General features: G+C 49.8%; 2 protein-coding genes and 1 long non-coding RNA gene across 8 annotated transcripts in view; 2 read left to right on the top strand and 1 right to left on the bottom strand.

The window, feature by feature from the left end:
• Window positions 1-97: 97 nt before the first annotated feature.
• On the bottom strand, window positions 98-2512 carry TMED4 (transmembrane p24 trafficking protein 4). Its single transcript, XM_045864995.3, has 5 exons — window positions 2339-2512; window positions 2119-2219; window positions 1844-1969; window positions 1465-1611; window positions 98-1118 (listed from the first exon to the last, which is right to left on the bottom strand). The coding sequence occupies exons 1-5, from the start codon at window positions 2463-2465 to the stop codon at window positions 969-971; spliced, it is 651 nt and encodes a 216-aa protein (XP_045720951.1). The 5' UTR covers window positions 2466-2512; the 3' UTR covers window positions 98-968.
• A 498-nt stretch (window positions 2513-3010) lies between these two features.
• Window positions 3011-7498, top strand: LOC129045491 (uncharacterized). The gene is made up of 3 exons (XR_008505297.2): window positions 3011-6611; window positions 7029-7090; window positions 7360-7498. It is a non-coding gene; the product is annotated as an uncharacterized LOC129045491 (long non-coding RNA).
• A 4077-nt stretch (window positions 7499-11575) lies between these two features.
• Window positions 11576-26258, top strand: part of OGDH (oxoglutarate dehydrogenase) — a 73811-nt gene continuing 59128 nt past the window's right edge. For 4 of the 6 annotated variants that reach the window (XM_064575540.1, XM_045864993.2, XM_064575539.1 and 1 more), the window contains exon 1: window positions 11577-11682. The gene's annotated coding sequence lies outside the window, so the exon portion shown is untranslated. Of the gene's footprint in view, window positions 11683-26258 lie in introns of all 6 variants that reach the window. The other 2 variants (XM_064575541.1, XM_045864994.2) reach the window with 2 other exon arrangements.

Genomic DNA, 26258 nt, shown 5'->3' with positions numbered 1-26258 from the left:
CAGTCAGCATGGCAGCCAGCAAGGCCAGGGGCCTTTCTTCCACTGCCCTCTGTGCCTCCCCTCCGCCCACAACCTCTTAGTTCATTTTCAACACAGCTACTACAACACATTTTATTTCACTGGAAAAATCTGTATGAAGAACCAAATGTGGTTCCTGTGAAGAAAACATTTAGCACAGCTTAAATAAAAGTGAAGAAAAGAGGGAGGGGAGGAGGGCCCTGCTTGTGCTCGCTCCGCCACTACCTCAGCCTGGGGCCCGCGGGGCTGGAAATCCCAGGTGTCCTGGGGAAGTCCCTGCTGGGCCCTCTCAGAAGGCCTGGAGAGCACCCCTGGTGTCTGAGAGCTGCTGGGGCCCTTAGCGAAAATGTACGATACACAGACTGCAGACGAGGCCGCACTGGTCTTTTCAGCTACTCAGACACAGGCAGGAACACTTCAACTAGAAAGTAAAATATATATAATTTATCAAAAAATAGTTCTAATATATAGAAAAACATTTCAATCCTCTGAAGCCTCTGCCCCTTATTTACATTCACAAAGCCACTGACCAAACCCAGGACTAACGAGGGAACGGTGAGGCAGGGACTCCCTGGTGGGCATTTCAGCCGCCTACTGCCTAAATAGACAGAACGAGAAAAGTTAAAGGAATAGCAGAGGTTTTTTTCACTTGCTCTTTTTGTGATAGGATAGAGGGGAATCACTGGAGGTGAAAGAAGCAAGACTTCGTCCCGGGTCAGTTTCGACTCTGCACAAACCCCAAAACAGACCTTTGAAAACTCAGACCAATGTCCTGGGTCCTTGAGAACCAGTGTGAGCGAGTGGCTGATTTGAGTGCTTTGTTGCCATGGAACCAATGTGGCTTGTATTCTTTTTTCATTTTTTTCCCTCAAAATCCAGATGGATAAGGTAGTAGGTGGGGAAAGTACCAGATAATTGAGGTGATGGGGAGGGATCATATGGAGCGGATACTACACCAGCTTCTTGGCCTCAAAGAAGCTTTTGAGGTGACGCATCTGCCAGATACCAGTGAGGATAAGGATGACCGTCTGAGCAATTGACCACCACAGGACCCTCTGGTTGGTGCTCTCGCTGGTAAGACGGAAGCGCTCCTCGCGATACTGCGTGGGACAACAGGCCAGAATTAAACGTGCAGGACAAACGGTCCCAGCTGTTGTGAGGCCCCCCCCTCCTGCGAGAAATCCACCTTCAGGACCAAATGCCTTCTGAGACACTGCCTCGGATTCCACCGGGAGTGCCCCAGGAGAGCGTGTGCTGCCACAAGCATCTCTGCTGGGTCGGGAGCTGTGCTCACTTCACTTCCGGCCGTGTAGACGGACACTCTCCACCCTGTTCTCTGAACAGCTGAGCTCCCAATCGGGAAAGGCCCCAAACAGAAACTTCCAGTGGGCGTAGCAGGCACAAAGGTCAATTGCCACATCCGAGAACAGTCAGACGCATGCTTACCCTCTGGTAATCCTGCTCCTTCTGGATCTGTTCCACCTGATCAAGCAGCTGGCGGGCTCGGAGCTGGAGCTCGGTCAGTTTGTCCTTGGCAGCAATCTCGGGGTAGTTGTTGGCATGCTCCCCAACCTGGATGTCCAGGTGCACGCGCTAGAAAGACACAGGGGTGGTGCCCCAAAGCCCTAAGGTCAGAAACCCTCCGACGCTCTGTTCCAGGCTGGGGAACCTAGTCCCGTCCCTGGCTGTGGGACAGAAATGCAACACCGTCTCTCTGATTGTGGCTGTGTCCCAAAGTGTCCCAAAGGACGGTGGCCATTAACTCAAAACTCAGCGGAATCAGGGGGGAGATTCTGAGCCGTGGCCGAGGACGCAATCCTCTTACCAGTCTGCCGCCAGCAAAGAGAGCCATCCTGGTGGAGTTGGAGTGCAGGCAGATCTGATGGTCACCGGGCGTGTGGGAGGTGAAGGTGAAGCGGCCGTCGGAGCCGTACTGCCGGGACAGCACCACCTGCAACGGGACACACCGTGACAACCCCCGCCTGCACGCAGCCCTGTCCTCCGAGCCCTGCACGGCCCAGAGAGCTCCGGGGAAGCGTGGCCTTGTGGAGGCTGCAGACCGCCCGTGCCATAGCCCGAGCACGACCAGCGGGGCCCTACCTTGCCTTCCGGGTCCTTCACCTCCACGTGCATGCCCAGGCCGGGGGTCGAAGGCAGGAAGACCTCCTTGTGCTTGTCCCACATCTGGGTGCGGTAGTTCCCTGCGGAGCAGACAGTGCCGTCACGACCCGCCTGCTCCGGCCGGCTCCCACACTCCGCGGGGCGCCGTGGCCGCGTCTGGGGGACACACAGGGCCCCGTCCTCCCTCGCCCCGCCTGACCGATGACCATGGTCTCGTCGGGGATCTCCTCGATGAAGCACCGCTTCTCGGTCTCGCCGATGTGGAAGTAGAGTCCCCGGGCGCCGGCTGCGCACAGCGCAAGCAGCAGCAGCGCCGGTCGTCCCATCGCCCGCCGCCACCCGCCCCGACACCTGGCAACGCGCGCCCTCGGCCCGTCGCGCATGCGCGCGCATGCGCCCCAGTCCAGGCGACGCAGCAGAGCCGAGCGAAGAGCGCGCATGCGCTGTGACTTCCGCCCTGCGTCCTTCTCAATCCGCCGGTCTTCCGGGCCAAGCAGCCTGGTCGAGAGGAGAGTGCGCATGCGGGGGACGTCCGGATCTCCTTCCAGCCAGCCGGGGGACGATACTTACCCCGACACCTACCTACGCGCGTCCTCCGCCCTGCGCGCATGCGCAAGCCTGCGCCCCGCGGCCAGGAGAGGCTGCGCGGCCGGGCTCGCAGTGCGCATGTGTCGATTCGTTCGCGACCCGCTTCTCCGCGGGCGGGACTTGGCGGGGGTTTGGCACTGGAGACGGGGCGTGGGGACGAAGGGTCCCAGGCGGGGGAAGGAGCGTGAGGACGAGGGGTCCCAGGCGGGGGACTGGGAGTGGGGTCCCGCGCGGGGGAAGGAGCGTGGGGGCGGGGGTGTACTAGGCGGGGGAAGGGGCGCGGGGACGAGGCGTCTCCCACGGGGGAAGGGACATGGGGGCGTGGGGTCCAACGCGGGGGACAGGGCGGAGAGGAGGGGTCCCGTGTTAGGGGAAGGGACGTGGGGTCCCGCGTAGGGGAAGGGGCGTGGGGACGTGAGGTCCCGCGAGGGGGAAGGAGCGTGGGGGCAGGGGGTCCCAGGCGGGGGACGCGGCGTGGGGCGCGGGGTCCAGCACTGGGGAAGGAGCCTCGAAAGCAGGGGTCCCGCGCGGAAAGCGGGGCGGGGGCGGCCCGAGCTGGTGGCGTGGACTCGGGAGTGGTGACCGCCAGGCGTGACTTGTGACCCTGCGGTTGTGCTGGGGTTTCCTGACCCTTGCGTGGGAGGCACTCACTGGGGGCGGGGGGCGCCAGCGTTAGCGACCCTGCTGATCATAAAGGAGATGCGGAGGGCGTGGCACGAGGGCTACTGAGAAAGGGTTTCTTCCTCAAGTTTACTAGACTCTGCAGGATGAGGCGTGGCGACGCGTCAGCCTCCTTCTGTCCCCGAAGGCCCCGCGGTTTTCTGCCAACCTGTCAGACTGGACTGCTCTTTGTGCCCTGGGTGAAGGCTGAGGACCTGGGGGTCCCTGAGAGGTGCACGGGGGGCTCAGCGCGCCTCTGCTGAGAGCTGTCCTTGCAGAGAAACCCTGTAGCAGCGCTCTGGGTGCTCTGGGCCTGCTTGGTGTGTATCCTGCTGTTTATCCTGTAAGTGCTGGTTCTGAGCCAACACAAAAATCCTGGGGATCAAAGAAAGTCGTTTGAAAGGCAAGCTTCCTCAGCAGTAGTTCTGTGTGAGGACCCGGTGCCTCTGTTTAAAGCTCTCTTCTTCAGAAGCTGGAAATTGGGTTTTGGCCTGAAACTCCCTGATTTTTAAATATGGGCATTTAACTCACTTATGTCTAATGGAATGACAATAAGCAATCTGGCCACCTTCTGCAGTCTGACCTCAGTTCCAATCTGGAGGACAGGCTTGGGTTAACTGACCACCTGTGTGCTGTTCCAGCCCCCCCCCCCCCCGAATTGCGTCGAACATGTGGTGCAAAATGAGACTGAAAATCTGGGCTAAGAAAATGGAGGGAGAGTATGAGAAGAATGAGTAGGGTGACCGGGCATGTTGGCCTCTCCTAGTTACAGCACCCCCTTCTCTGGGACAGAGGAAGATGAACACCAAGCCAGAACATTGTTATTGGGCATAGAGTCACAGCTGAGCATGGTTGAAAACTTTGTTTTAAATTTTTTATAAAGAGAATTTCCAAACACACATAAAGAGGGAATAGTTACAATGAACTTTGATATACTCATCACCTGCCTTCAACAAAAATCAGTTTTTTGCCTGTCTCATTTCATTTCTTTTGGCGTGTTTTCCCTGAAGTATATCAGTGTATTTTTTCGGACATACATCATTTCACCTATAAATACTTGAGTGTATATCTCTAACAGACAAGAACTTTTAAAAATACCATTATCACATCCAAAAAAATTAAACAACTCTTTAATGTCATCTAATACTTAGTATATGTTCAGTGCCCCCCCCCCACCATTGCCTCAAAAAAACACTTTAGATTGCTTAATCAGGGTCCAAACAAGGTAATGTCACTGCATTCAGGGACACAGCTCCTAAATCTCTTTGTTGTTGATGATGATGTGCCATTTCTTACTGAAGCACCTGGATCACTGGACCAGTAGAATCCTCCACGTTCTGGACTGGGTGGGTTGTATCTTAACATGTCATTTCACATGTGTATTTGTCACTGCTGTATCCTGTAAACCATTAGATCCTCAACCAGGGAGGATTTGCAGTAAAACTAATTGTGACTGCGTACATTACAATCATTACCCCTTTTAATGTTCAGATTGTCTCAGAAGATGTCCCAAGTTCTCTGCCCTTTTAACACAACTCAGTCTTTAGTGGCTTCCTTGCTTTCCATTTTGTACACTTGCCTGCCCTACACACAAAATCTGCCGTTTAGGGGTGCCTAGGCGCTTCAGTCGGTTGGGCGTCTGCCTTTGGCTCAGGTCATGATCCCAGAGGCCTGGGATCGGGCCTCCCATCGGACTCCTTGCTCAGTGGGGAGTCTGCTTCTCCCTCTGCCCTTCCCCCTGCTCGTGCTCCCTCTCTCTCTGAGCTCTCTCTAATAAAATTTTTAAAAAATTTGCTGTTTATCCAAGGAATCTTGATTCCCTTTAGTGACAAATGGTATTTATATTTCTAATGTTGTAATTTTTTTTTCAAGACCCTAAAATTTGTCCTGATGGGTAATCTTAAAGAGATTGCATTACCCACAGTAGAAAACCTACGTTAGGTAATCTAAATCCCCAGGCCCCAAAACTTTTCCCCTCAAAGGTGGTGGGCAATTACTGCCAACATTTACCTAAGCCAGCTGTACCTTCATTCAACCAGCATCTATGAGCAGCCACTGTGCCAGTGTTCTAAACCCCGGGGACACAATGGTGAACAAAACAAAAATCCTTGTCCTCGTGGATTTATTTTGATTATCACCCTTCAATACATACTCTATAGCATGTCAGAGGCAGACAGGTGTCAAGGAGAAAAATGAAGCAAGGAAGAGGTTAGGGAATGTATTGGGTTGAATGGTGTCCCCGCCAAAGAGGTATCATCAATATTGAAATCCCTGGAACCTGTGAATGTGACCTGCTTTGGAGTCTTTCCAAATGTCATTAAGGATCTGATGTGATAATCCTGGGCCCTAAATCTAGTGATCAGTGTCTTCATAAGAGACATGGAGACACCCACACACCCACAGAATGGCTGCTATAAAAACCAAATAGAAAGTAAGGATTGGTGAGGATGTGGAGAAATCAGAACCTTGTGAACTGTGGGTGGCATCATAAATGGTGCAACCACTATGGAAAATAACATGGAGGTACCTCAAGAAATTAAAACTAGAACTACCATGCGACCCAACAACCCTACTGCCGAATGTATCTCTAAAAGTACTGGAGACACGACCTTGAAAAGACACTTGCATACCCACGCTCACAGGAGCACCATTCACAGTGGCCAAGAGTAGAAGCAGCCCAAATGTCCATCGATGGATGAACAGACAAGAGATCGTAAGTGGTACATACACACCATGGAATATCATTCAGCCTTAAAAAGGAAGGAAATCCTGCAGTGTGCCACAGCATGCATGAGCCCTGAGGACGGTATGCTAAGCGAAATAAGCCTGTCACAAAAGACAAATACTGCACGATTCCACTTGTAAGAGGGAATCTGAAGTAGTCAAACTAGTAGAGACAGAGAGTAGATGGTGCTGGGGGAGGGGAGGATGGGGAGTTGACTAATGGATACAGTTTCAGACTTGTAAGATGAAACAAGTTCTGGAAATCTGTTCCACAAGGTAACTGTCACTGAACTGTACACTTAGTAAAGAGAGAGAGGCGCAGATAAAAGGACTCAGCCATGTGATCACAGAGGTAGACATTGGAAGGGATGCAGTCACAAGCCAAGGAATGCCTGGAGCCACCAGAAACTGGGAGACAAGCAAGAAAACCTCTCCTAGAGTCTCTGGAGGGAGCACAACTCAGCTGCCATCTTGATTTTGGACTTCTGCTCTCTAGAATTGTAAGACGATACATTTCTGTTGCTTTAATCCACCATATGTGTAGTAATTTGTTATGGAGACCAATATAGGGAGTGTCTGATTAGAGGCGCAGTGGGGTACGGTGGACTGGCCAAAGAAGGCTCACCGAGAGGGTGCTGTGTGAGAGAGGTCCTGGGGGGCAGGTCACGTGCCTCCCTGAAGAAAGAGCAAGAGCCCCAAGGCTGGCGTGAGTTGAACATCAAGGAGGCCAGTGTAGCAGGAGGCACAAGCATGGGAGGGAAGTAGGAGGAGATGAGGTCCTAACTGGGGATGGGAGAATTGGGTGGGCCTGTTAGGCCACTTTAAGGACCTTGGCAAACGAGTGAGAACCCCTTAGGGGATTCTGAGTGAGGAATGACTTGATCTAACTCAGATTTTACAATTCTGATCCTGTCCAGGCAGCAGATGATCACTGTACAATAATAGGGTCATCAATGGATCAAAGGATCAAATCACTGATGTAAGTAATGTTCAATCTACATCAGGTCTTTTGGGGGCACCTGGGTGGCTCAGTTGGTTAAGCGTCTGCCTTCGGCTCAGGTCATGATCCCGGGGTCCTGGGATCAAGCCCCACATTGGGCTCCTTACTCAGCAGGGAGCCTGCTTCTCCCTCTCCCTCTTTCTGCTGTTCCCCCTGCTTGTGCTCTCTCTCTGTCAAATAAATAAATAAAATAGCTAAATAAATAAATAAGTAAATAAATAAATCAGGTCTCTTGTTCCATCTTGCAGTTCACAGGAAATTCGGAAGTTCTAGGACATGGTGAGGAAACAAGAAGGCAAATCCAGAATATGGAACAACTGACTTCTTCCAAACACTGAAGTCAAGATGAGAAACAAAAGTGGGGGAAATGTACTTAAAAACTGAGCTGAGAAGAAAGGACTAGAGGTGCACAATACCACAGAAGGTGTGTGACTGCCCCTGGGCCTCAGTGTGCTAGAATTGATGTGGGAAACAAAGGCAGAAGAAAAATTATTAAATTTCCTTATTACCTACAGTCCACTGACAAGTCCTTGAAACAGGCAAAGTGACCTTTCTCTAGGGACTCAACTGCCCCGATGTTGACACTTTGCTAAGGGCAAAAGGCAATCTTAGGTCCAACCCCCAGGATCCTGTAAGTCTACTTTAACATATAAAAATTCCTTTGGAAACTTCCTTTATCTCTAAACCCAAGATACATGTTGGCAATCATCTCCCAAGCATATGGCCCACCGATCTACATCTGAAGGGTCTCATGACTAGGGTTTTATTAGATGGTAATAAATGACCTCTTCCCAACAATAGCTAGCCCCTCAAGGTCCTGGAAACCTTGCTTCCAAATTCCTTAGGGACTCACACTATCAGGAACAAGACAAGGAGGCCCATGTCCACCACTGCCATTCAAGATTGTCCCGGATGTTCCGACCAGATCAATTAGACAAGAAACTGAAGGCATCCAAACTGGAAAGGAAGAAAAACTATATTCACACGTGACATGATCCTATATATGGAAAAAATTCTTAAGAATCCAAGAGAAAGTTACCAGACCTGATAAATGAATTCAGCGGGGGCACCTGGGTGGCTCAGTTGGTTAAGCGTCTGCCTTTGGCTCAGGTCATGATCTCAGGGTCCTGGGATCAAGCCCCACATCGGGCTCCTTACTCAGCAGGGACCCCTGCTTGTGCTCTCCCTCTCTCTGTCAAATAAATAAATAAAATCTTAAAAAAAAATGAATTCAGTGAAGTTGCAGGGCATAATATCAGTACACAAAAATCAATATACCAGGAATGAACAATCAGGAAAGGAAATTGAGAGCAATCCAGGGGCGCCTGGGTGGCTCAGTCGTTAAGCATCTGCCTCTGGCTCAGGTCATGATCCCAGGGTCCTGGGATCGAGTCCCACATTGGACTCCCTGCTCCGCGGGAATTCTGCTTCGCCCTCTCCCACTGTCTCTCTCTCGGTCAAATAAATAAAATCATTAAAAAAAAAAAAGCAATTCCACCTACAGATGCTTCTCAAAACAAACACGCTAGTAATAACTTTAACCAAGGTACAAGGCTAGTACACTGAAAAGTAAAAATAATGCTAAAGGAAATTAAAGAAGACACAACTAAATGGCAAGATATCCTTGGACTGGAAGACCCAATATAGTTAGGACCCTGGAATCATGAGCCAAAGACAGATGCTTAACTGAGCCACCCAGGTGCCCCTGTGGGGATAATTTCTTAGTGTATAAAAATAGTAAATTACTATGATGTACACCTGAAATTAATGCTACACTGTAACTCAAGTGTACTTCAATTAAAAAAAAAAGATACTCATCCAGTTTTGTAAAAAGCTAAAACTATAACATGCTCAGAAGAAACATGAGAGTAAACTTCCATGATCGTGGGTTTGGCAACGGGTTCTTAGCTGTGACAGGAGAAAGTAAGAACAAACAGACAGAATGGACTTCTTCAAAATTAAGTTTTTGTTCATCAGAGAACATTATTAAGAAAATGAAGACAACCTATGGAATGGGAGAAAATATGTGTAAATCATAGATCTGATGAGGGATTATAACCTAGAATACATAAAGGAATCCACCAACTAAACAATGAACCAACAACCCAATTCAAAATCAGGGAAAATCTTGGAGCGCCTGGGTGGCTCAGTCATTAAGCGTCTGCCTTCAGCTCAGGTCATGGTCCCAGGGTCCTGGGATCGAGCCCCACATCGGGCTCCCCACTCAGCCAGGAGCCTGCTTCTCCCTCTCCCACTCCCCCTGCTTGTGCTCCCTCTCTCGCTGTGTCTCTGTCAAATAAATAAAATCTTTTAAAACAAAAAACAGGGCAAGTCTCCAACAGACTTTTCTCCAACAAAGATATACAAATAGCCAATGAGCACATGGGAAGATGTTCATCACTGGTCATTAGGGAAATGCAGATCAATACAATGATGAGAATACCTCACACATATAGTAAATTTTTAAAAAGGAAATAAATATTCATCAGAATGTAAAGAAGTTGAAAGCTTCGTGTATTGCCGGTGGGAACGTAAAATGATGCGGCTGCTGCGGAAAACCTAGCGTAGTTACCACTGACCCACCGATTCCACTCCTAGGTACACTCACAATACGATTATAAACACATACTGCGCTCCACAGTTGCTTGTAAGCCACTGGTCACTGCAGCGCTAGTCACGGGAGCCAAAATGTGGAGACAATCCAAAGAGGGAGGGACAGACAAGGTGCAGTATGGCCACATGATGGACTATAATCCGCTCATAAAAAGGAAGGGAATCCTGACACCTGCTCCAACGTGGATGAACCTTGAAAACATTATGCTCAGTGAACTAAGCAAGGCCAAAAGAACAAATACGGTATGACTTCACTTCTATGAGGTACCTGGAGTCCTCAACTTACAGCGACAGAAGGTGTAGTAGAGGTTACCAAGGGAGGAGAGGGGAAGGGAACTCGAAGAATGGGAAGTTATTATTGAAAGGGTACAGAGTTTCTGTTGGGAGCCGTGAAGAAGTTTCAGAAATAGAAGGGTGATGGTTGCACAATATTGTGAATGTAATCAATGTTACTCAATGTACACTTTAAAATGACAGCATTTTAGGGGCGCCTGGGTGGCTCAGTTGTTAAGCATCTGTCTTCGGCTCAGGTCATGATCCCAGGGTCCTGGGATCAAGCCCCAAATCGGGCTCTCTGGGCAGTGAGAAGCCTGCTTCTCCCTCTCCCTCTGCCTGCCGCTCTGCCTACTTGTGCTCTCTCTGTCAAATAGATAAAATCTTCAAAAATAAATAAATAAAATGACAGCATATTTCCCTTATGTATATTTTACCACAGTTTATTTAAAAAATGAGAGGATAATGGGGCGCCTGGTGGCTCAGTTAGTTAAGAGTCTGACTCTTGATTTTGGCTCAGGTCGTGATCTCAGGGTCCTGGGATCTAGCCCTGCACTCATCCTGGAGTTGGCTTAGGATTCTCCCTCCCTTGGCACCCCCCCACCAATAAATAAATTCTTTAAAAAAAGAGATAGAGAGAGAGGATAAAAGCATACTGAAGTTTGCTCCCTGGTTCCTCTACCTTCTCCCAGCCTCCAGATCCTTATCCCACACACCTGTCCAACTTTGCTCTTATGAGCACTTACACTCCTGTTCAAAACAAACAAAAAACCACCCCCCCCCCACGCCCTACTTTGCCCTTCCCTTCTAAACACCGCTCTAGCCTGTATCACATCCACAGAGTGGGTAGCAGAGTCCTCGCCCTGAATTCCAACCCAGGTTCAGATATTTGTATCCTTTACGGAACTACCATCGTCAGCTGGCTGCCCCTGGTCACCCAGTACCCACGCTGTGTCACAGGACACAGTCCTTGTCTTCAAGACGTCGGGGACATCCACGGAAAAGAAGGCGGCATGGCCCAGCGTTTCCGGGAGGTCCGTCACCTGGACGCCACCTTCCCACCCTAACATCCAGCTCTCGCAGCCTTTCAGCGCAATCGTCTACTGCAGAACGAAACCTTTATCGTTGCTGTGAATTCAGGGAACCAGCGCTCGCCAGGAGCATCACAGATAAGCGGTCGCGCATCAGGAAGACGGAGCAGCTCCGGCTCCAGCTCCGCGGCTGCCCGCCCGGCGGCCGGTCAACAGGGGCCGCGGAGAGGGGACAGCCGCAGGCCCACCCAGCGGCGCCCACTGTCCCCACGGGTCCTCCCCACGGCCGCCCAGGTGTCCTCGCACAGCCCTCCTCCTTCCTCAGCGAAGCGGCGGCCCCGCGCAGTCGGGCGCGTAGGGCAGCGTCCAGCTCCCGTTTGCTGGGGCCTCCCGTCCGACCAGCCACTTCCCCCGCCGGGCGACACCACGCGCCACGTGCAGAGCGCCGGCCCCCCCGCCCACCGCAGCCCACCGGCACCCGCCGCCGCAACGCCGGCGCGGCTCTATGACGCCAGGCCACGCCCACGCGACGGGGCGGGCCTTCTCCGGGGGCGGGGCTGCGTGCTGACGCCACACGCCGGGGCGGGGTCAAGAGTTTGGTGCCCCGGAGTGGGGTGTCGGCGCCTCTTTCGGGTGGAGCTGAGCCGGGGACAGGTAAGTGCGCGCTGCCGCCGGGCCTGGCCCGGTGCGGGAAGGCCCGAGCCCTCGGGCAGGAGGCGGGGGTTGCGGCAGAGGGCGAGGGCGCCGCGTCCTCGTTGTCGCTGGCGCCGCGGTGACAGGGAGTGAAGCCGGATGGAGCAGGGCTGACGGAGGGAGGTGGGCGGGACGGGGCCTGACGAACGGGCGTGACAGCCAATGGCGCGGCGAGCGCCGCCTGACGGGCGGAGATTGGCGGGTGCGGGCGCGCGCGCGCGACGCGGGGGGTGCCCAGCGGCGCGCCATTGGCTGTGGCGGGCGTGGGGCGGGCCGCCGGGCGGATGTGAGGGAACGGGCGCCGCGGCCCGGGTGACCCCCAAGGTCGAGGAGGCGTCACGAGGGCGCCGCCCGACGCTGTCCTGAGCCGGGTCGGAAGGGCGGCGCGCTCTTGTTGGAGCGGCTGCGGACTGTGGGCCGTAGGCCGTGCTGCACCGCGCCTGTCCTGGCTGCACGCCTGGGGAGACGCCCTTGCGCGGACCACCCGCAGCACCCCGTGGACTCAGTACCCCGCCTTGCCCATCCTTCTCCTTGTGCTCCCGGGGGGACGCCCTTCGGCGGACCACCCCCAGCACCCCGTGGACTCAGTACCCCGCTTGCCCATCCTTCTTGTGCTCCCGGGGGGACGCCCTTCAGCAGACCACCCCCAGCACCCTCCGGACTCAGTACCCCGCCTTGCCCATCCTTCTCCTTGTGCTCCCTGGGGGGACGCCCTTCGGCGGACCACCCGCAGCACCCCGTGGACTCAGTACCCCGCCTTGCCCATCCTTCTCCTTGTGCTCCCGGGGGGACGCCCTTCGGCGGACCACACCCAGCACCCCGTGGACTCAGTACCCCGCTTGCCCATCCTTCTCCTTGTGCTCCCGGGGGGACGCCCTTCGGCAGACCACACCCAGCACCCTCCGGACTCAGTACCCCGCCTTGCCCATCCTTCTCCTTGTGCTCCCCGGGAGGACGCCCTTCGGCGGACCACCCACAGCACCCCGTGGACTCAGTACCCCTCCGGACTCAGTACCCCGCCTTGCCCATCCTTCTCCCTGCACTCCTTGGGGGGGACGCCCTTCGGCGGACCACCCCCAGCACTCCGTGGACTCAGTATCCCCTCCAGACTCAGTACCCCGCCTTGCCCATCCTTCTCCCTGCGCTCCTGGGCGGGACGCCCTTCAGCAGACTACCCCCAGCACCCCGTGGACTCAGTACCTCTCTGGACTGAGCACCCCGCCTTAGCCATCCTTCTCCCTGCGCTCCTGGGGAGACGCCCTTGTGCGGACCACCCGCAGCACCCCGTGGACTCAGTACCCCTCCGGACTCAGTACCCCGCCTTGCCCATCCTTCTCCCTGCGGTCCTGGGGGGGACGCCCTTCGGCGGACCACCCCCAGCACTCCGTGGACTCAGTACCCCTCCAGACTTAGTACCCCGCCTTGCCCATCCTTCTCCGTGCGCTCCTGGGCGGGACGCCCTTCAGCAGACCACCCCCAGCACCCCGTGGACTCAGTACCTCTCTGGACTGAGCACCCCGCCTTAGCCATCCTTCTCCCTGCGCTCCTGGGGGGGACGCCCTTCGGCGGACCACCCCCAGCACTCCGTGGACTCAGTACCCCGCTTGCCCATCCTTCTCCTTATGCTCCCGGGGGGACGCCCTTCGGCGGACCACCCCCAGCACCCCGTGGACTCAGTACCCCGCCTTGCCCATCCTTCTCCCTGCTCACCTGGGGGGGACGCCCTTCGGCGGACCACCTCCAGCACTCCGTGGACTCAGTACCCCGCTTGCCCATCCTTCTCCTTGTGCTCCCCGGGGGACGCCCTTCGGCGGACCATCCCCAGCACCCCGTGGACTCAGTACCCCTCCGGACTCAGTACCCCGCCTTGCCCATCCTTCTCCCTGCTCACCTGGGGGGGACGCCCTTCGGCGGACCACCTCCAGCACTCCATGGACTCAGTACCCCGCTTGCCCATCCTTCTCCTTGTGCTCCCGGGGGGACGCCCTTCAGCGGACCATCCCCAGCACCCCGTGGACTCAGTACCCCTCCGGACTCAGTACCCCGCCTTGCCCATCCTTCTCCTTGTGCTCCCGGAGGGACGCCCTTCGGCGGACCACCCCCAGCACCCCGTGGACTCAGTACCCCTCCGGACTCAGTACCCCGCCTTGCCCATCCTTCTCCCTGTGCTCCTGGGGGGGACGCCCTTCGGCGGACCACCCCCAGCACCCCGTGGACTCAGTACCCCTCCGGACTCAGTACCCCGCCTTGCCCATCCTTCTCTCTGCTCACCTGGGGGGGACACCCTTCGGTGGACCACTCCAGCACTCCGTGGACTCAGTACCCCGCTTGCCCATCCTCTCCTTGTGCTCCCAGGGGGACGCCCTTCGGCGGACCACCCCCAGCACCCCGTGGACTCAGTACCCCGCCTTGCCCATCCTTCTCCTTGTGCTCCCGGAGGGACGCCCTTCGGCGGACCACCCCCAGCACCCCGTGGACTCAGTACCCCTCCGGACTCAGTACCCCGCCTTGCCCATCCTTCTCCCTGCGCTCCTGGGGGGACGCCCTTCAGCAGACCACCCCCAGCACCCCGTGGACTCAGTACCCCCTCCGGACTCAGTACCCCGCCTTGCCCATCTTTCTCTTTGTGCTCCCGGGGGGACGCCCTTCAGCAGACCACCCCCAGCACCCCGTGGACTCAGTACCTCTCTGGACTGAGCACTCTGCCTTAGCCATCCTTCTCCCTGCGGTCCTGGGGGGGACGCCCTTCGGCGGACCACCCCCAGCACTCCGTGGACTCAGTACCCCCTCCGGACTCAGTACCCCGCCTTGCCCATTCTTCTCTTTGTGCTCCTGGGGGGGCACCCTTGAGCAGACCACCCCCAGCACCCCGTGGACTCAGTACCCCTCTGGACTGAGCACCCCGCTTTAGCCATCCTTCTCCCTGCGCTTCTGGGGGGACGCCCTTCAGCGGACCACCCCCAGCACCCTGTGGACTCAGTACTCCTCCAGACTCATTACCCCGCATACCCATCCTTCTCCTTGCACTCCTGGGGAGATTGCGGACCACCCACAACACCCCATGGACTCAGTACTCCTCTGGACTGAGTATCTCGCCTTACCTATTTTCCTTGTGCTTCTGGGGGGACGCCCTTGAGTGTATTTAATCTCCACAGCACCCTGTGCACTCAGTACTCCTGCAGGCTCAGTACCCTGCCTTACCCATCCTTCTTCCTGCTCTCCTGGGGCAATGTCCTCGAGCATATTTAACCTCCGCAGCACCCCGTGTACTCAGTGCCCCACCATACTCAGTACTCTGCCGTACGCATCCCTCTTCTGTGCTCCAGGGCTGAAGCCCTTGAGTAACCACCCCTGCAGCATCTCCTGTACTCAGTACCCCCCCATACCCATCCTCCCTGTTTTCTTGGGGTGACATCCTTGAGCGTATTTAACCTCCGGAGCACTCTGTGTACTTAGTACCCCGCCATACTCAACACCCCGCCATACCCATCATTCTTCCTATTCTCTTGGGGTGACACCCTTGAGCATATTTAACCTCCATGTCACCCTGTGGACTCAGTACCTCTCTGGACTCCCCACCCCACCTTACCCATCCTTCTCCCTGAGCTCCTGGGGTCACTACTCTGTACTCAATACTCTGCCATACAGAACCTCACATACCCATCCTTGCTGTGCTCCTGGGGTGACATGCTTGAACAGACCACCCCACAGCACTCTATGTACTCAGTACTCCTCCATCCTTAGTACCACTCCAACCCCATAACTTTGGGCACTCCTGGGGAGAGGCCCTCGAGCATATTTAACCTCCACATCACGCCGTGTACTCAGTACCCCTCCGGACTCAGCACCCTGCCTTACCCATCCTTCTCCCTGTGCCCCTGGGGAGATGCCCTTGAGCGGACCATCCCGCAGCATCCCACCGTACTCGTCCTTCCTCCAGAGGTCTGAGAGCCCGTGTAGAGATGAAGCGCATTTCTTGGAGTACCGCACCAGTCATGCATCTCTTCCACTTCACGGAGCTCCCAGAGGGAAGTGTAAGTTGTGTGCTGAGACTCAGTAGAAAAGCGGTGGTTGCACAACGGAGGAGAGATGAGTCCGAGGCCTGAGGTGAGACCTCTGTCTGGTGTTCCTCTGTGCCCTATTCTGCAGGCCTGGCCTGTGGAGCAGGGACTGGGGGCGTGCTTCCAGGCTCACTGCTCTGAGCAGCTGCAGGACAAGTGGCCTGGACTGGAGCCTTGTTTGCATAGTGGCAGGAGCTGTGACAGTCAAACTGCAGCGTTTTCCTGCGGACACGTTTCATATGAAAATATGCAGTACTCTTCTAGCTTTGCAAAGGAGCCGAGGACTGGTTCTTGGAAAGTTGGAGAAAGATCGGAGTTTGCTGATGATTGAGAGCACTTTCCACGTTCCAGTTTTTTTTCCTTTGCAACACTTTGGAGATACAGTTCATGAGCTGTACCATTCACTCACTTAAAATACACGATTAAATGATTTGTCATTTATTCACAGTTATGCAACCATCACCGCAGTTCGGTTACTTTTAAAAACTAATTTCAGAAGCATGAATTTCTGGGGTTTCATTTAAATTTGCACAGTTTATTAAATATCCATCATGTTTATTGTATGTCTATCACACCTACACATGTGTGTACTTATGTGCATATCAGATCTACTTTTAACTGATCTCACTCCCCACTGCCCCATTTGAAGAAAATACTATACTATCTACCTTTTAAATTTTTAGATAGTTTTTTTAAATTTTGGGATAATTGCAGTTGAGATTTATTTTGATAATTGTACATATAAATTTGTTATATGCAGTTACAACAAATAGTATGAGAGATTCCAGTGTCCCTTTGCCTAGTTTCCTCAAATGATAACATTTTGCAGAAACTAGAGTATGATATCACACCCAGGTACTGACATTGATAACAGCCAAGATACAGAATATTTCCCTCATCACAAGGATCCCTCCTCTTGCCTTTTTATAGCCACACATTCTTTCCTCCTGCTTCCATCTCCTTAGCTCCTGGCAGCCACTAATCTGCTCTCCATTTCTATGATTTTGGCAAATGAAGCGGGTTATATAAAGAGAATCATAAGGTATGTAACCTTTTGGGATTGGCTTTTTGCACTCTTCAATTTTCTGAAAATGAATGCAGCTTGCTGCCTTCATTTAGCTCCTTTTTATGCCTCCAGGCCTTGGATGCAACACCATTGGCTCACCCATTAAAGGAGGTCTGAGTTGTTTCCATTCTTTGGCTATTATCAATAAGGCTCCTAGAAGCATTCCTGTGCAGGTTTTTATGTGAACCTAAGTTTTTGTCTCTCTGGGATAGATGCCTGGCTGTGCAATTACGAGGTCATATGGTGGTTGCATGTCTAGTACTTTTAAGAAACAGCCTTGGGCGCCTGGGTGGCTCAGTTGGTTAAGCGACTGCCTTCGGCTCAGGTCGTGATCCTGGAGTCCCAGGATCAAGTCCCGCATCAGGCTCCCTGCTCAGCAGGGGGTCTGCTTCTCCCTTTGACTCTCTTCCCTTTCGTGCTCTCTGTCTCTCATTCTCTCTCCCAAATAAATAAATAAAATCTTAAAAAAAAAAAAAAGCTTTCTGTGCCTTCTCTGGCAGAAGCCAGGATTATTTCAACAGAGACTTAAAGCTATTTAAAATTGATCAGCCTTGGGCGCCTGGGTGGCTCAGTTGGTTAAGTGACTGCCTTCGGCTCAGGTCATGATCCTGGAGTCCCGGGATCGAGTCCCGCATCGGGCTCCCTGCTCGGCAGGGAGTCTGCTTCTCCCTCTGACCCTCCTCCCTCTCATGTGCTCTCTCTCTCATTCTCTCTCTCTCAAATAAATAAAATAAAAAATAAAATAAAATCTTAAAAAAAAAAAAGAAAAGAAATAGACGAACTTGGCTGTGCCATTTTACCTTCCCACTAGTAATGTATTTGAGGTCCACTTTCTCCACATCATTGCCAGCATTTCATGATGTCACTATTTTTTTTATTTTAGCCATTCTAATAGCTATGTGGTGATGTCTCATTGTGCTTTCAGTTTGCATTTCCCTGATGGCTGCTGATATTGAACACGTTTTCATGTGCTTATTTGCCATCTGTATATCCACTTGAGTTATGCCCCTTTTTTGGTCTTCTGCCCATTTTATGGTAGTTTTTTTTTTTTAAATATTGAGTTTTGAGAATTCTTTATATATTATAGCCCTTCGTTGGATATGTGGTTTGCAAATATTTTCTCCTCATCTATAGCTTGTCATTTTCTTAAGATATTTTGCAGGGCAAAAGTTTTAATTTTGATGAAGTCCAGTTTATCAATTTTGTCTTTTATGGATCCTGCTTTTTTTTTTTTAAGATTTTATTTATTTATTTGACAGCGAGAGAGGGAACACAGTAGGAGGAGTGGGAGAGGGAGAAACAGGCTTCCCGCTGAGCATGGAGCCCGATGCAGGGCTCGATCCCAAGACCCTGGGACCATGACCTGAGCCGAAGACAGACGCTTAACGACTGAGCCACCCAGGCGCCCCCTGGATCCTACTTTTGGTGTCAGGTTTAAGAACTCTGCTAGCTCTAGTTCCTGGAGATTTCCTGTTGTGTACTTTTCTATAAGTTTCATAGTTTTGTATTGTACATTTAAATCTCTGATTCATTTTGAGTTAATTTCTATATAAGGTGTGAACTCTAGTTTGAGATGTGTTTGGTTTTTTTGGTGGGGGAGGGGTTGCCTATGAATCTCCAGTCAACACTGTTGAAAAGATCGTTCTTCCTCCATTAAATTGCTTTTGCACTTTTGTCAGAAATCAGATATGTTTATGTGGGTCTGTTTTAGAGTTCTCTGTTCTGTTCCATTGGACTTTTTGTCCATCTTAACCATCAGTACCACACAATCTTGATTACTGCAGGTACATAGTAAATCTTGAAATCGAGTAGATTTGTTCTTCCCACTTTATTCTTCCTTTTCAAAATTGTTTTAGCTAATCTAGTTCCTTTGCCTTCTCATGTAAATTTTAGAATAATCTTACCTCTATCTACGAAAGAAATTACTGGAATTTTGATAAGGATTGTGTTTTCCTTGTATATCAATTTGGAGGTAATCAACATCTTTACCATGTTCAGTGCTCCAGTCTGAACACAATATGTCTCTCCATTTACTTAGATTTTTTATTTTTTTCATCTGTGTTTTGTAGTTTTCAGCCTACAGGTCCTGCATATGTTTTGTTGGACTTAAACTGAGTATTTCTTTTTAAAAACTTCTGGTTTTCATGTGTTTGTTGATAACATATAGAAATACTGTTGATTTTTTTATGTTTATCTTGTATTCTGTGACCCTGATGAATTCATTTATTCTGTGTTTTTGTAGATTCCTTGAGGTTTTATATAAAGACAATCATGTCATCTGCAGATAAGAGTGGTTTTCTTTCTTAATCTCTGCCCTGTGTGCTTTTCAGTTCCTTTTCTTGCCTTTTTGTTCTGGCAGCAATTCTCAATACTATGTTGAATAGTAGACATGAGAGTAGACATCCTTGTGTTGCTCCCAATTTTGGAAAGAAGGATTCAGTCTTTCACTATTAAATATAATGTTCGCTGGATGTTTTTGTGGATGCTCTATATCAAGTTTATATGCCCCTTTAATCCTAGCTTTCTGAGGGTTTTATCATGAGTGGGTGTTGAATTTTGTCAAGTGCTTTATCAGCATCTATTGATATGATCATGTGATTTTTCTTCTCTAGCTTGTCAGTATGGTTTTTCTTCTCTAGCTTGTCAGTATTCTTTAAAAATGTGGGGTTATAAGATTATGTATTTCAAGTTGGGTTAGTTGTGGCAGTTTATACTTCTGTGGAGTTCCTCATGTCTAGCTGTTCTGTCCCTTGTTGAAAGAGGGCACTTGCAAGTCTCCAACTATAACTGTGAGTTTGTCTTCTTCCCTTTTGTTAGTCTGGTTAACGGATTTTGCACTTACGTTGTTTGATGCACACACACTTACTGCTCTATCTTCTTAGTGGGTTGATCTGTTATCATTATATAATGTCTCTGTCTTGTAATTTTTTTTTGTCCTGATGTCTACTTTATTTGATGATAATATTGCACCCCTGCTTTCCTTTGATTAACGTTTACATAATATGTAATTTTTCACCTTTTCACTTACAGTCTTTTTTTTTTTTTTAAGATTTTATTTATTTGACAGAGAGAGACACAGCGAGAGAGGGAACACAAGCAGGGGGAGTGGGAGAGGGAGAAGCAGGCTTCCCACTGAGCAGGGAGCCCAATGCAGGGCTTGATCCCAGGACCCTGGGATCATGACCTGAGCCGAAGGCAGACTCTTAACAACTGAGCCACCCAGGCACCCCTTCACTTTCAGTCTTTATCATTTTTTTGAATTGAGTTTCTTGTAGGCGTGCATATAGTAGGATCCTGTTGTTTTATCCACTTTGCCAATCTCTGTCTTCTAATTGGTGTATTTAGATCCTTTACATTTAATGTAATACGTTGTTGATATATTGGGAGGTAAGTAACAATTTCTTTACTTTCTGTTTTTTATTTCTTTGCTTTCTTTTTCCTGACCTCTTGCGGGTTATTTGAACACGTTAAAATTTTACTTGTTTCTGTATATAGTGATTTTGAGTATATTTCTTTGAATAGCCTTTTTAGTGGTTGGGTATCCCATTATATGTATGTAATTTATCTTAGTCTATAGGTGTCATCATTATATCAGTTTGAGGGAGGTGTAGAAACCGTATGTCCATTTATATCTCTTTTCCTTCCCTCATTTAAAATTGTCTTTTTTTTTTTTTTTTTAAGATTTTATTTATTTGACAGAGAGAGACACAGCAAGAGAGGGAACACAAGCAGGGGGAGTGGGAGAGGGAGAAGCAGGCTTCCCGCCGAGCAGGGAACCTGATGCGGGGCTCAATCCCAGGACCCTGGGATCATGACCTGAGCCGAAGGCAGACGCTTAATGACTGAGCCACCCAGGCGCCCCTAAAATTGTCTTAAGTATTACCTTTATATATGTTTAGAACCACATCAGACATGTTGCAATATTTGTTTCATCTATCACACATAATTAGAAGATTCAGGAGGTGAAGGAAATGATATTTATCCATATACTGTTCTTTCTTATTTCATGATGTTGCAGTATTCCTTATTTTATCATTTCATTTCTGTTCAGAGAATTTCATTTAGCCAATCGTTTAAGGTAGGTCTGCTGGTGGCATATTCTCTTAGCTTTTCTTCATCCTTCATCCTTTCATTCCTGAAGAATATTTTCACTGGATGTAGGAATCTGGGTTCACAATGATTCTCCTTCAGCCCTTGAATGCTGTTGTGCCACTTTCTCTTGGCCTCCATAGTTTCTGGTGAGAAATATGCTCTTCAAATTGTTTGTAATTTTCAGGTTTGATTATGGTGTGTCTTGCAGTGGATTTCTTTAAATTTATTCCTTTGGGTTCATTAAGTTTCTCAAATCTGTAGGTTTTTGTCATTTGCCAAATTTGAGAAGTTTTTGCCATTATTTTTTTGAATACTTTTTAAGCCCCTACCTCTTTCTTTTTCTCTTGAGATTCTGATGACATTTTCATGTCATCAATAATATGATGACATTCATATTCATCATGAAATCTTGTGTTAATGGTCCTACATGTCACTGAGGCCCTGTTCATTTTTCTTTCAGTGTGTATTCCCTGTTGCTCAACTTGAGTAATTTTTTTGTTCTGTCTTTGTTCACTGAGTTTTTTCTATCCCTTTCATTCTGCAATTTAACCCATCCATCAATTTTTTTTTATTTTGGTTGTTGTTATTTTTCAGTTCTGAATTACCATCTGGTTCTTTTTTATATCTTTCATTTCTTTGTTGAGGCTTTTAATTTTTTTTTTTACTTGTTTTCAAGCATGTTCATAGTTGCTCAAGGAAGCATTATAAAGCTGGCTCCCTTAAACTTTTTGCTAGATAATTCTAACATTTTTGTCTTCTTGGTGTCTATAGATTGTCTTTGGGGGGGGGGGTTGGTTGAAATAATCCTGGTTCTTGATGTGTGAGTGATCCTTGGTTATGTCTTGGACATTTTGGGTGTTACATAATGAGACTTGAATCTTGAATGTCTGAACACAGAGAACAGATTTCTGCTGACACTGCTGAAGGTCTGTGGGTGCTGCCTGGTTACTACTGGGCAGGGTGGAATCTGGACTCCCCACCCAGCCTCCTTGGTATCTGTGGGGAGGGACTTGTTGTTATTGCTGTGTGGGTGTAAGTCCCCCATTAAGCCTTTGTGATTCAACCCTGCCTGGGAAGGGAGGGGTGCTGCCCTGTTACTGCTGGGCACAGGTGGAATGCAGGCTCCCTCCTGGCCTCCACTGCCCTTGCGGGGGTCACCTGGTGGGGGTGGAAGTCCCTGATCTTCTCTGACACGACTGGTTGGTGTAGAGGTGGTCAACAGTGTTTTCTCTAGAGTTGGCTGCAGGCTGCGGTAGAGCAATGATTGTCTAAAAATATTCTGTCCTGCTATATAACCCTTTTCTGGTCCTTTGACCAGAGAGAGCAGGCTTTGTTTGCAGCTTGTCTATGTCAGTCGTCATTTCTGGGTTGCCAGCTTCTTCAGCACCTAGTCTGGGGTATATGAAGCAGAAAGAAAATTGAGGACTTGATGCTGTGCCTTTTTGGGCCCCCAGATCCCTTCCCAGTCTGCCTCCTCCTCTCCACCTTTCAGAGTCTTATGTTTTCTTTGGTTTAAATGTAATGTCTTATTTCTTTAGTTGCATTTAGTGGGAAACAGAAGTCCTATATGTGCCTTTGTTTGTTTTAAGATTTACTTATTTTGGAGGGGAGGGGCAGAGGGAGAGGGCAAGAGAAATGCAAGCAGACTCCGTGCTGAGTACAGAGCCTGATGTAGGGCTCGATCTCATGACCCTGAGAGCATGACCTGAGCCAAAACCAAGAGTCAGATGCTTAACCGACTATGCCACCCAGGCACCCACTGTATGTGCCTTTAAATTTTTAATAAATACTGACGAATGGTCTTGTTTTCCATTAATACTTAATCTGTAGTCTGATCAACACCCTTGAAGAATGCCTGTCTAGCTACACCCTAGAGTACCACACAGTGGTGGTCTGGGTGAAGACAGGTCAGCCTTGAGACCTACGCACTGAAGCTTGTTGGGAGTTCTGACCTCAGAGATGGAAGCTCTTAGTAATCTGGTCAGCTACCTGCTCCATATTAATTTACGTTTAGGTTTACCTTGGGAACTTAAGCTTTTTAAGAGATACCATTAGTTGGTCTTTTTTTCCTGCTGGTAAGCAGTGATTCTTTGGTCATAGAACACTCTCAGAGTATGCAAAGTGCTCTCATGTTTGTACCATAATCACAAAAAGCAATGGGTGGGAACAAGATTGATCGCTGCCGTCACTTTCTGGCAAAGGAACCTGAACACGGAGCCAGTGACATGTTTGAGGCTCGTGTGGCAACCGAGAGTCCCTTTGCCTCTTTGCCCTGTAGGCTCGCTCAACCATCATTTCTACCAAGTAATGGCGAGATACCTTTGCACATTGAAAGTGATCCTCACCACTTCCCTGTCCTTCAGTTTATGCTTGATGAGGCATCACAAGTGAAAGACATCGAATTCTTTTAGATTTTCCGCCAGGAAGGGGAGAGTTCCTATTTGTGCTCTCCGTGCATGTCCTTGCATCACTGTGGGAAGTATGATAAGTGCAGCCATGGAAGGAACAGCTGTAGGCATGTCGCACACATGGTCTTCTTGGTTCATCATGAGCATCTCAATGAGTCTGAAACCGCAAAAGGAAGAAAGGAGAATGTCTTCAAGATCAGTTGTTGTGCTTTTTAAATGGCTGTCAGGTAACACACAGGGAAACAGCCGCTTAACGATGCAGGCTCTTTTCCTCAGACCCGGGGAGCTGCCTGGGCTGTCCTCGCTAGACCTTGCCTCTGTGATTGCACCTCTGCCTCACCGACGTGACTTTGATAGCGTCAGGAGTCGGTTTATCTCTGCATCCTCTGCATGGGGAGGTGGCCTTGGGTAAAGTGTGTGTCCAGTGGGGGAAGGTCCAGGCACGGATAAAGTCCTGTTCTACGTCAGCATGTACTTTCCTAAGGGCAGTATACCGAATCCTTAATCACAAGTTTTGCCTTGGTTTTTGCTTATCTTAAATGTTCTTTTTCCCGAAGGCACAGGTCTATACCTGCATCTCGAAATTAACGGATTACAAATAGGGTCATTTTGTGGGCTTTACCAATACTAATAGAATCACTTACGTGTTTTCTTAGACGTAGTTTTGTGTTTTTTTAAACAATGTCTTTGTGCAATTCATATACCACACAATTCACCCATTTAAGTTTCACAATTGGATGTTTCCCAGTATATCGGAAGGCTTTGCAGCCATCAGCATAATCTAGTTGTAGAGCATCTTCATCCTCCTCTGAAGAAAAGCCACACCCATTAGCAGACACATGTCCTCTCTGCCCCCACCGCCATGCAGCCACCAGCAGGCTGTCTGTAGAGATTTGCCTCTACTGAACATTCTACATGATAAAATCACATGACCTGTTGTTTTCTGTGGATGACTTTGCTCACATAACACTCTCGAGGTTCGTCTGAGTCGCAGCACGGATCTGTAGCACATCCTTTTTTACTGCCAGCTGCTGTCACCCTGTGGGCTGTAGCACGTTCTGTACACCCTTCCATCAGTTAATGGACGTTTGGGTTGTTACCGTGTTTTGGCGACTCATGAATAATGCCACTGTGAACGTTCACGTACAAAGGTTCATATAGACATATGTTTTTGTTTCTCTTGGTTACGTACCTAGGAATGGGAGTACTGAGTCATGCGGTAGCTCTCTATGTTTAACTTTCTGAGGACCTGCCACACCGCATTCCCCGGCGGCTACACTCCCACCAGCAGTGCGCAAGGGCTCCCGTGTCTCCACATCCTCCCCAATACCTGTGTTCTCTTTGATCATGTCCAGTCTAGTGGGCATCAAGTGGTATCTTGTAGTTTTGATTTGAAGCTCTTGAATGAATAATGATTTTGAACATCTTTTAATGTGTTTGTTGGCCAATTCTGTATCTTCTTTGGAGAAACGTCTACTCGTGTCCTGTGGTGGTTGTCTGACTCGGTTATTTTTCTCTTTACTGTTGAATTGTAAGAGGGTTTTTGAATGTATTTTGTATATAATTGTGTGATTTGTAAATGTTTTTTTCCTATTTTGTGTTTGTGTTTTCTGTTTCTTGATGGTGTCTGTGATGACACACAAAGGTTTTTATTTTGATGGGGTCCAATTTATCTGTTTATTCATTCGTTTGTACTTTTGGTATCCTAAGAATCCATTACCTGACTCAGGGCCTACAAAGATTTACTACATTGTAACGTGGAAGTTATAAAACGTCTAAGACTCTTAGAGGTTTTTTAGCCCTTGCATTTAGGTCTTTGGTCCATTTTGAGTTAATTTTCTATATGGTGTGAGATAGGGATCTAATTTCATGCTCTTTTTTTGTGGAACTGTGGTTGTCCCATCACCATCTTTTGAAAGGACTAGTTTTTGGCATCCTTGTCAAATAAAAATCTTCATCCAAACCAAAGTCAGAACACATGGACTTTTTGGATAACCCAAGGTTTTCATGAAAGTGTTTGAACAATTGAACGTCTCTACCAAATGATGCACTGTTCTTTTTTTTTAAGATTTTATTTATTTATTTGACAGACAGAGACACAGCAAGAGAGGGAACACAAGCAGGGGGAGTGGGAGATGGAAAAGCAGGCTCCCCGCGGAGCAGGGAGCCTGATGCGGGGCTCGATCCCAGGACCCTGGGATCATGACCTGAGCCAAAGGCAGACGCTTAACCAACTGAGCCACCCAGGCGCCCCTGATGCACTGTTCTTATAGTGACTCTGGGATTGGAAAGACGGAATCTGGTTTTTCCAAAATCTGGAATGTAAACCCAGTGTCTGCTCAGGTCCATCAGATCGTAGGCATCCTTGGGTGGAGCCATCCACTCCCCTTTGTTAAGGGGAGTTTGACAGTTGCCATGTATCCCGGTGACTGTCTGGGCAGCCGTGAGCTGTGTGTCAGTTTCAGTGACTGCAGACAGCAGCTAAGGTAACACGGGCTGTTTGCAGCGTCGTGTTGGAAGGACCGATTTTGGCGGAACCGAAGGAATGAGTGGTTTGTGGTTGTCAGTGTGGTACCTGGGTCACTGGGCATCCCAGCAGCTCAGTAGTGACAGTTGGTGGCGGTGAGACTACTGCGTCCTGGGAGGAGAGCCCGATGCAGAGACCGTGGCGTGGCTCAGGAGGCTCGGACGACAGAGACGCTGGAGGGGAAACAACGAGCGCTTTGCTTTGGATGTACGTCATGAAAAGCCGCGGCAGTGGTTTCTGTCATCCCTGCGTTGGCTGGGGCTCGATGGAGAGCCGCGTGGTGAGGGCCAGGGAGAGCGGACGTGAAGTGGAGCGTGTGACTCCAAGGAGAAAATAGCGCAGCCTGAGATTGCGTTCCGTGGCCACTTTCGAAACCCGCGGCC

This window comes from Mirounga angustirostris, unplaced genomic scaffold (assembly GCF_029215605.1).
Source record: "Mirounga angustirostris isolate CCGP_5_RB_7025 unplaced genomic scaffold, mMirAng1.0.hap1 SCAF_12, whole genome shotgun sequence".
In the NCBI taxonomy this organism is placed as follows: domain Eukaryota; kingdom Metazoa; phylum Chordata; class Mammalia; order Carnivora; family Phocidae; genus Mirounga; species Mirounga angustirostris.
The sequence above is the reverse complement of the archived record's forward strand: the minus strand, read 5'-3'. Positions and strand labels throughout refer to the sequence as shown.

Bases quoted from the DNA above. Each gene is read 5' to 3' on its own strand.
- TMED4 (XM_045864995.3), bottom strand. From the start codon at position 2,465: ATGGGACGACCGGCGCTGCTGCTGCTTGCGCTGTGCGCAGCCGGCGCC. The intron at 1,612-1,843 runs GTAAGAGGATTG...GTGTCTTTCTAG, and splicing joins TCTTTGCTGGCGGCAGACTG to CGCGTGCACCTGGACATCCA. The intron at 1,119-1,464 runs GTAAGCATGCGT...TGTCCCACGCAG, and splicing joins AGGAGCAGGATTACCAGAGG to TATCGCGAGGAGCGCTTCCG.